Here is a 10,914-nt window from a genome sequence, read left to right as displayed (position 1 = left end):
CGTGTCCCTCCCTACATGCACAAGTGACCATGGTGATGTACAGTAACATTGAAAGAATTTATTAGAGATCAGTCGGCTGTTCCAGTAAAGGTACCCCCCTGTGTAAGACAGTGTCCCTATCCAAAGTGCCTAGCGTAGCCCAGAAGAACCCACCTCGGGGCAGGCCTCTCATGTGACCCTTGCTTGGCACCCAACGAGGAGGGAAACGTAAAGGACGTGATGACCAACCACCCCACCTAACCTACAGGGTGACCTAAAGGAACCCACGGTCAGGAAACTTTGGCTAGATTGGGAGACAATTTAGCATCTGTGGGGAATCCCCAACCATAGTTGGTCTCCATAGGTGGTAGTTACTGAACTGTAGGAAGAATCAATGAACTACAAGAGCGCTCAACAGCACCCTCGTTGTTTGCTGAGAACTCCAAGCCGTCTGCCGCAATGGCTGACGAAACTTGTAGTATATTCATTCACAGATATCTGTGAATGGATGATGCAGCTGTGTGGGCCTGTTTATAAATTGTAACAGCGGGTGCGGGGACAAGATTTGGGGGGGGGGGGGTTGAGGGGAGTGTGGAAGGGTGCTGAACTGTAACATGTTACACCAAAAATAAAGATGTAACATGTTACAAAGGTAAACTTATCCTTTAATGTTCCATGTAAAATCCACTATGTGATTATTGTTCTTGTTATGTTATCCTTAGTGCTCAGAGCAATGTTTGCAGAGGTGGGCTGAGTATACAGACAGTGGCAGTATGCTTCCCTATTGTGTTAGAAGTATGTTTCAATCATCTTTCTGTGCTTTATTGTTCTATATAGAAATCTGTTATACAATCAGCGTTCCTGTTATGTCACTCTTAGTACACAGGAAAACTTTTACAAAGGTGGGCTGTTGACCTGAGTATTCTCCATTGTCCTCCAGAGAAGTGTGTTCCACCTCAACATAGACTGATAAATCCAAAGTGTCTCTGTCTTATGTCTTTAAAGCCTCTTATGTACATCTATGGATGTCTGACTGATGACTGGATGGGTGTGTGAAAACCAACTACACATGCATCATGTGGGTTGCACTTGCTAGAAATTGCTAGTGACTACTCCAGGAACAGTCAATTCCCAAGAACAGACCTCTCCCTCCTTCCCACATCATTGCCCTCACCTCTTCTGGAGTATCCCAGCATCTCCACTGTTCCCCTCAGCTCCCTACATATCCTTTTATGTAGCTGACGGGGTAGAGGCAAAGGAGAATACTATAGGGCAGTGGTCTCCAAACAGGCCCAGGGGCTGGATGCAGTCCTTTGCTTGCCTTTATGTTGGTCTTAGAGAACCATTCCTCTCATTGATATGGGGCACTATTCCACCAAGTGACATCAGCAACGGGGCATAATTCCTCAAATGGGGAGTAAGAAAGTCCTATGCGCCGCACAGCATTGCAAGACCTTGTACGTGTATGTATAAAAACCTCAGCCCAGGCTCCAGCCAGGCCACACCTCCAACACATTTCACTCTGCCCCTGGAGCTGAATTATGGGGATGACTAAGCTCTGGGGTGGAACAAAACACGCCGGGGCGTGGCCTGGCTGAATACACACACAACCATAGGGTCTTGCAGTGATGTGCGAATCATAGGACTGTCTTTCTCCCCATTTGACTTTTGAAGCTGGAACAAGCTCTGTCCTTGCCTGCACTCCCAGCGGCTTGCTTTAGAGGATGACCCGGTGGAGTCTTGAGCAGTGTCCGTTATTTTGGTTTTGCTTCACTGCCATAATTCCTGCCAGTGACACTAAAGCCCCATACAAAAAATACTGCTTTTGAAGCGGTCATACGATAATCTGATCATTAGTGCACAGCTTTCATCCAAAATTTTATGATGGGACAAACGTGAAAAATTTTCTCATACAATACCAGATCGTACGATTTTCCTTTACTCAGTACAGTTTTTGGCCGAAAATACAATACACATACATTACATCACTTCCAAATTTTTATTCTGTCGTATGAGAATTTTCGTACTTTAGTAACCTATTCGTTTTCGATATGGAGACTAGCATGCAAAAGAAAAAAGGACAATCGTTTATCTGATAATCTCATCCTGGCTTAAGTTTTAGGAATGGGACACTTTTCCTTCCCCAATACCAATAATGGGGCACTATCCCTTCCTCTGATATCAATGAGACACTACTCCCTCCCCTGATAGCAAAAATGGGGCACCATTTCTCCCACTAATACCAATGATGGGGTATTGTTTACTCCCATTGACACCATGGAGTCTTCTACTCATGTTGGCCACAGTCCTCCACCCCCCTCCCCCCAAAGTCTGAAGGACAGTAAACTGTCCCTTTGTTTACAAAGTTTAGAGACCCCTGCTATAGAGCGTCACTTGAGAGACAGCTTGGAGTCTACTGGAGCAAGAGAACAGTTCATTAGGTGCTTCTGCGTGAAAGAGACCTTCTATATACTGGTACTCTTATGTCGTGTACACATGACAGGTTTTGCCGTCAGAATAAACTTCGAAGGTTTCTCCGACAGAATTCCGACGGGATTCCGCTCAAGCTGTCTTGCATACACACGGTCACACCAAAGTCCAACCGTCAAAAACGCGGTGACGTACAACACGTACGACGGGACTAGAAAAAGGAAGTTCAATAGCCAGTAGCCAATAGATTCCATCTCGTACTTGCTTCAGAGCATGCGTTGTTTTTGGTACATCGGAACAGCATACAGACGAGCGGTAATCTCGATAGGAATTGGTTCCGTCTGAAAAATTTAGAACATTTCTCTTTCTAGGTCTGTCAGAATTTTCGACATAAAAAGTCTGATGGGGCATACGCACGATCGGAATATACGACGAAAAGATCCTGTCTGACTTTTTCTGTCGGAAATTTTGCTTGTGTGTACACGGCATTAGCCACCATCCAAGGAAGGGATATGATGGAGCCAAGAGGACGAGGGACTCTACTGGGGCTGGTAATATCACATCCAAGATGGTGGAGTCCTCCATGGGTGTAATATATACCAAATATTTTAATACAGGTATTGCACACACATATATAAACAAAGTGTATAAAAAAAAGTATTTTTGAATTATAGATCAAGATATGTAATGCATTTGTTGTCTTTGGCGTACAGTCCTGAAGAAGCGGTATATCCGCGAAACACGTTGACTTGAAAAGTAACAAAAGCTACTTATTTTTTGTTGTACTTTTACGATTTTGATACTGTGGATGTATTACTTACGATTTTTTTAACTCACGTTGTAACAAAAATATTTCTTTTTTATGCACTTTGTTTATATATTTTGTTAGGTTGATGACCTTTTGGGATTTTGTTGACACACTCAACACATAATTTGATTGTTTCTGTATATTGCACACAAACAGCTCTGTAGTAGCTTAATAATTCTTTCTCATATGATAAAAAGTAAGTTTACCTCCTGTAAAAAAAGAAAGTAGACTCCATAAAAATTGTTGATTTTTTCAGCATAGTGTAACAGGCAAACATTATACCTTGATTCAAATAATGCCTAATGGTTAAGATATACTTAAAGTATAAGTAGACCCATCTATCGTTTTCAGCCAAGGAAGCTGCCATCTTTGCCTGTTTAATCTACAACTGCCATGATGCTGCACGTGATCAGTTATGACACCAGCCATTGGATGGTTTGATAGTTTGTTTCCGAGCACACTCAATGTAGGTGTTACATTTCCGGCATGTGCCGGAAATGTAACTGGTTTTATGGATGAGTTTACTTCCGCAAGACTGTGGTCATTGGGAGTAGAAAAGGTCCTGACATCAGTGGGAATAAACAATGCCTTATCTTTGGTATCAGTGGGAGAAACCCTGGCTACAGGGTCTCTTTCATGGCCATTTTTTTTTGTCATATGCCCAGCATGCCTAAATACTTCCCTCAATATGGGGATTGGATGGCAGACTCCAAGTGGCATAAAAGCCTGCAGTAAATTCAGCCGAGCATTGGAAGGTTTCAGTACAAAGAACCATGCCTTGTCTTCAGAAAAACTTAGCTTCACTGTAATCTCTACCAGTATTGATGTGTACGTATCCCCTGATATTTTTTGATGTACGAAAATAATCAGGACAAAATGCATGGAACTTCTTCAATCTCTTTTGTAATTCTGCATGGTTGAACATTTGAAATGAGTTTGTGCCTTAGCCTGAGGCAGTGATTCAGACTTGATTGGGGTAAATCAGCTTCCTTGTGCTTATTTTTCTATACGTCACCAAGCCAGAGGAATAAAAAATGTATATCTATATATATAAATAAATATATAATGAAATGTGCTGTCCTCTTGCCAAACCGTCACACATGCCTTGATGAGACAGTAGGTGATCCTTATCAACAAGTTGCACGACCTTAGTCCGGTGACAATGTCAGGTCAACTTTGGGGAAGCGGAACGAGACACATATATCTAAATACAAATAAAAAAAAAAAAAAAAAGAAAGAAACAACCAACAATCCTTATAATTATCATCATCTGCTGCTTTTCTCTCTTCTGGCAAGAAACACTCCATCCATTTGCAGAAATCGCCCGGGGAAACCTTACATCAAAACTAATCACAACGATTAAAATCAGCTTTTCTGTGCAAGAGGAGAGTAATAAGCAAGTTGGAAGCTGGAGCTGGAGACTGTGTCCCCCCCCTACACAGAGAGGAAATAAAAGCAGGAACAATACATGATACATGCTAAACAACACCAAAAAAAAACAAACAAAAAAAAGATATATATATCTATATGTCATATTGTCAAAAAAAGAAAAGGGTCTATCTGCTGGTGAGCCAGGCTAATTTAATTTCATTTTTATTCTGGAGATTGATTTAGACTTGGAGGTAGAGGCATGAGCTAATTGTATCCTGATCCTTGCCTTGAGGGGTTTCAAAGCCCTGGAGCAACTATTCTCTGTATTTTGTTCTCTCTACCTTAGCCAAGCTATTGCATTTCTCTCTGGTGTAGCGAGCAGAGCAGATCGCTAGAAGAAATCAGGAGGAAGAGAAAGAAATAAAAGAGGGCAGAAAATAAAGGAGAGAAGGGGGAAGTTGGCAGCCCACACTTTGGCTTTTTCATGTTTCAGGTAAGATCTGACGCTTTCAGCTTTGCTATTATTTGCTATGGCTGGGGACTTTAGGGCGCAACTTGCTTTTACGCATGTGCCAGGTTCCTGGATAATCTTCTGTTTTGTTTTTTTTTTTCCTCCTCTCCTTTCATCGTCAGCACTTCCTTGCTGCACACAGATGGGAAAAGGCAGCGATCGGTGTCTGTGCGTGTGTGTGAGTGTCGGGATTGGAGGGGTGACCGATCCAGAGTCATGGTGGGATGATGTCCGGTGCTGAGTCCGGAGCTGTGATCGTTGTGTTGTGTCTATCAGATCCATGCTGTGTGTGTGTGTGGCCGATGTCTCTCCAACTTTCCTCCTCCCATCTCACCTCTAGCCTCTCTTCTCTTTCTCTGAAGGACGCCATTGTCTTGCTGCACATTGTGCCCGGGGGGTAGAAAGGGGGCTTTTCCCTGTTAGCGGGCGGCTGGACGGTCCTTCCGGGGAGGTGTGCCGCCTCCCTACAAAGGGTTAACGCCTGCCTTTATTATCATTTCACCGCAGACCAGACAACACCGACCGGGCCGCCTGTCTGTGTGTGTATGGGGGGGAATGGAGGCTGCACTTCCTGCAGGGGGACTGTAGAGGGCGGTGGGTGCCTGTCTGCTGGGAGATACATCAAAGTGATGGCATTGCCCTGTCTTGCCTGGCATCTGTGTGGTTCAACTTGCAGGGGATGGGAGTTCTCTGCTGGATCGCCTTTTTTTCTTAATTAGCTGATTTTTATTATTTATTAATGTGTGTAGGTATCTAGAATGGGGTGCATTCATCCCAAGTTCTCTGTTTTGTATCAGTGTATGTAAACATGATGTTGTTAGAGGATGGGACACAATCGTATCTCCTTCCATTAAAGTTTATTTTTTATTTATTTGTATTTACACATTGTGTTTTATGATCTCTGTACTATTTGTTTGCTTCTCTTATATAATGTTGTCATGATCTGCAGCATCTTTCAGAATACATAGAATCACCCCAGTGCCGCGGGTTATGAGCATTGGGTGTCAGCAACCCCCCCCCCACCACCACCACCACCACCACCACCACAATTAAAAAATTGGGTGCTATTTATTTTATTTCAGGTACTTATATGGGCGCTTAAAAAAATATCTATCTATCTATCTATAGAGATATCTATCTATTGAGGTATCTATCTATCGAGATATCTATATATATAGATATATAGACAGTAAAACCTTGGATTGCGAGCATAATTCGTTCCGGAAACATGCTTGTAATCTAAATCCCTTGTATATCAAAGCAAAATTCCCCATAAGAAATAATGGAAACTCCAATGATTCGTTCCACAACCATTTATTCATAAGTCCTTCAGTTTATAGTCCATATACTGTAACAAGATTATAGCCATGTGATAGGTTGTGTAACCATAAAATGTCCATCCACAAATGGGAGCCTCCACAAGGGGATTAGAAGCAAAATCCAGTAGGAGCTACAGAGTATAAAAGAGAAGAGAGGCGCCTCTAAGTGTAGCAATATGGTTACATTTAATGAAGGTACAACATTTAGCAAGTCACATGGTTGATGGTTAAAAGAGGCAGATCTAAGTATGCAGGCACCCAGGGTGAAGCTGTCCACATAGACTGTCCTCCACACTGCCGGCTCTCACCGCCGTCAGTCTGCAATTGTGACCGGGAACACTAACCTGCAGTAGAGCGATCTGAAAGTAAGGCTTGAAGCGCTTGTGGAGCGCAGCATGGAAGGGACGACGTCAATGGCGGTAAGGAGGATGGTCTATGTGGACAGCTTTACCCCAGATGCCTGCATACTTAGATGTGCCTGTTTTAATCATCAACCATGTGAGTTGCTAAATGTTGTATCTTTATTAAATGGAACCGTATTGCTACATTTGGAGGTGCCTCTCTTCTCTTTTATACTCAGTTGTGACATGACACTACTTGTATATCAAGTCAAAATTTATTTTAAAATTTTGCTTGTCGCTTGTCTTGCAAAACACTCTCAAACCAAGGTTTTACTGTGTGTATGTATATATATATATATATATATATATATATATACTTTATATTTATTCCATTTTTTTTTTTTTTTTTTACACTGTCCCTTTCATTTTTAAATTTTTTTATCACTTTTATTGCTATCGCAAGAAATGCAAACATCCCTTGCGATAGCAATACAGCATGACAGGTCCTCTTTATGGAGAGATCTGGGGTCTAAACTCTCCTCTATCCTTAAAAGGAAAAGATCAAAAAGAGATCTTGCCTTCGCTCATCTCTATGCCAATCCAATGCCGGCGCCAGGTCCCGGGCTTACCTGACCACTCGGTGAACCACCAGAAAGCAGCGAGAGTGGGGGGGGGCATCCCTCTTGCCCCTTCTAAAACTGATCCAGTGGCGAAGTTGCTATTCGGACCTCTGTAATCTTGTTATGGCATATTGCTGCAGCCATAGCCATGGTATTCCACTTCCCGACTAGGAAGTCATTTGTCTATGGCCCGGTCGCCAAGTGGTTAAAAAGCGCCCCTAAAGCCGTGTTTTGAATGCAGATTCATTTATGTGCGTTTGGCGTTAATGCATTCTAATTATTTATTGCAGGTACTTATATAGCGCCATCAATTTACGCATCACTTTATATATATACAGTATCTCACAAAAGTGAGTACGCCCCTCACATTTTTGTAAATATTTTATTATATCTTTTCATGTGACAACACTGAAGAAATTACACTTTGCTACAATGTAAAGTAGTGTGGGCACAGCTTGTATAACAGTGTAAATTTGTTGTCCCCTCAAAATAACTCAACACACAGCCATTAATGTCTAAACTGCTGGGAACAAAATTGAGTACACCCCTAAGTGAAAATGTCCAAATTGGGCCAAATTAGCCGCTTTCCCTCCCCGGTGTCATGTGACTCATTAGAGCTACAAGGTCTCAGGTGTGAATGGGATGCAGGTGTGTTAAATTTGGTGTTATCGCTCTCACTCTCTCATACTGGTCACTGGAAGTTCAACATGGCACCTCATGGCAAAGAACTCTCTGAGGATCTCAAAAAAAAAAAAATTGTTGCTCTACATAAAGATGGTCTAGGCTATAAGAAGATTGCCAAGACCTTGAAACTGAGCTGCAGCACTATGGCCAAGACCATACAGCGGTTTAACAGGACAGGTTCCACTCAGAACAGGCCTTGCCATAGTCGACCAAAGAAGTTGAGTGCACATGCTCAGCGTCATATCCAGAGGTTGTCTTTGGGAAAGAGACGTATGAGTGCTGCCAGCATTGCTGCAGAGGTTGAAGGGGTGGGGGGTCAGCCTGTCAGTGCTCAGACCATACACCACACACTGTATCAAATTGTTCTGCATGGCTGTCGTCCCAGAAGGAAGCCGCTTCTAAAGATGATGCACAAGAAGGCCCGCAAACAGTTTGCTGAAGACAAGAAGACTAAGAACATGGATTACTGTTACCATGTCCTGTGGTCTGATGAGACCAAGGTAAACGTATTTGGTTCAGATGGATTCAAACATGTGTGGTGGCAACCAGGTGAGGAGTACAAAGACAAGTGTGTCTTGCCTACAGTCAAGCATGGTGGTGGGAGTGTCATGGTCTGGGGCTGCATGAGTGCTGCCGGCACTGGGGAGCTACAGTTCGTTGAGGGAACCATGAATGCCAACATGTACTGTGAAATACTGAAGCAGAGCATGATCCCCTCCCTTCGAAGACTGGGCCGCAGGGCAGTATTCCAACATGATAATGACCCAAAACACACCTCTAAGACAACCATTGCCTTGCTTAAGAAGCTGAGGGTAAAGGTGATGGACTGGCCAAGCATGTCTCCAGACCTAAACCCTATTGAGCATCTGTGGGGCATCCGCAAATGGAAGGTAAAGGAGCGCAGGGTCTCTAACATCCACCAGCTCTGTAATGTCTTCATGGAGGAGTGGAAGAGGACTCCAGTGGCAACCTGTGAAGCTCTGGTGAACTGCATGCCCAAGAGGGTTAAGGCAGTGCTGCAAAATAATGGTGGCCACACAAAATATTGACACTTTGGGCCCAATTTGGACATTTTCACTTAGGGTTGTACTCACTTTTGTGGCCAGCGGTTTAGACATTAATGGCTGTGTGTTAAGTTATTTTGAGGGGACAGCAAATGTACACTGTTATACAAGCTGTACACTCACTACTTTACATTGTAGCAAAGTGTCTTTTCTTCTGTGTTGTCACATGAAAAGATATAATAAGATATTTACAAAAATGTGAGGGGTGTACTCACTTTTGTGAGATACTGTGTGTATATATATATATATATATATATATATATATACACTGTACATTCACATCAGTCCCTGCCCTCAAGAAGCTTACAATGTAAGCAGTGGCGGAACTACCAGGGTTGCAAAGGTTGCACTTGCGATGGGGCCCTGGTGTTGAGCCACTGTGAGGGGGCTGTGAGGGGGCTCCAGGCATCCTCCCTCCCTTTCCTTGCAGTCGCTTTTAAATTCACCTAACCAGCGGACTTGGGATCAGTGGGAAGGCCCTGGGCTCGGGTCAGGGGTGCTCTTCATGGTTTCTTGCACTGGGGCCCTGAAGGTTCTAGTTACGCTTCTGAATCTAAGGGTCCCTAACTCACATTCATACATACTAGGACCAATATAGACAGGATCTGATTAACATACCAGCAAGTTTTTGGAGTGTGGGAGGAAATCGGAGTACCCAGAGGAAACCCATGCAGGCACAGGGAGAACATACAAACTTAGTGCAGGAGTTTTGCGTTTTGCCTGTAGAAGCAGCTCAATGTTATCCTATGTGTCCATGCACATTAGGACATTTAGAGGTATATTTTAAACTCAGTATTTTGAAGCAGAAAAAAAGTGCTAAACACTTGTACAAAAACACTATGTGAGCGTTTTTTTTCTGCCAAGGGAACTGGCATTTGTCTAAGCCCAGTGTGCATGGACACTTAAAGTGGATTTTTTGACTTCCTAAGTGCATGAGGCCTTAAAGAGAAGTTCTGGATTGTAAAAAAAAAGTACATACTTACCTAGGCGTGTGCAGCATCAGTGCAATGCTGCATCTGTCCCCAGCCACCTCTATGACCGAGAACTGAGTGACCAAAGACCACTGATTGCTCGGTTCTCAGTCTTCAGTAAGCAGGGAGACAGCGACTGCCCATCACCCGCTATCAGCTGAATACAGGTCACAGGAGTGCAGAGCTAAGTGCACACCTGTGACCCACAGGAGAAATAAGGCCAAAGAGATTGAACCCTACTGCTCTTTTAGGCCCCATTCAGACTTGCACATTTTTTTTGCTCATTTCCAGTGGCAGCTGGTGGTATATTTTTTTGGGGGGGACTCCCCCCAGTTGGTCACAAGCCCCGCACTTACCCCATCTAGGTTGCGGGCAGCCCTTGCGACGGGCGGCGGCTTCCCCTGCATTTTCTCCTTGCGCATCACGGTGGCTTCCGCCGTGCGTCTCCTCCCTCCTCCTCCTAGGCGGCCAATAGGATTGCTTCTCCTCTCTGCCAATCGGGTGACGGGACCCACTTCCTGATTGGCCAGGAGGAGAATCAGGAAAACAATAGCAAATATTAACTTGCTATTTTCAAACTGGGTGAGCTCACTGCGCCCCGAGGCCACCCTTTTTAGAAGCCTATTACAGCCTTTGGCTCTAATCACATGCTTAAAAAAAAAAATCAAAAAACCCCATTGGAATCCATGTGTCTGGTGCCTCGCATTTAGATTAGGGGGCAGGACGTACGGACTAGGGGGGGCAGCCTTACGGGCATTACGGCCCGCCACTGCTCATTTCTCTATGTCTAACTATGCTCAACATGCAGAATCCCTT

The 10,914-nt window shown here is 43.8% G+C and overlaps 1 protein-coding gene across 1 annotated transcript in view; it reads left to right on the top strand.

The window, feature by feature from the left end:
* The first annotated feature begins 4,298 nt into the window (after positions 1 to 4,298).
* The window catches only part of KCTD1 (potassium channel tetramerization domain containing 1), a 218,793-nt gene continuing 212,177 nt past the window's right edge, over positions 4,299 to 10,914 (top strand). The window contains exon 1 of the mRNA XM_073631507.1: positions 4,299 to 5,081. Coding sequence (XP_073487608.1) covers positions 5,073 to 5,081 — 9 coding nt within the window. The 5' untranslated portion in view covers positions 4,299 to 5,072. The remainder of the gene's footprint in view (positions 5,082 to 10,914) is intronic.

This window comes from Aquarana catesbeiana, linkage group LG05 (assembly GCF_042186555.1).
Source record: "Aquarana catesbeiana isolate 2022-GZ linkage group LG05, ASM4218655v1, whole genome shotgun sequence".
NCBI lineage: Eukaryota > Metazoa > Chordata > Amphibia > Anura > Ranidae > Aquarana > Aquarana catesbeiana.
This window is presented reverse-complemented; position numbering and strand designations above follow the sequence as displayed.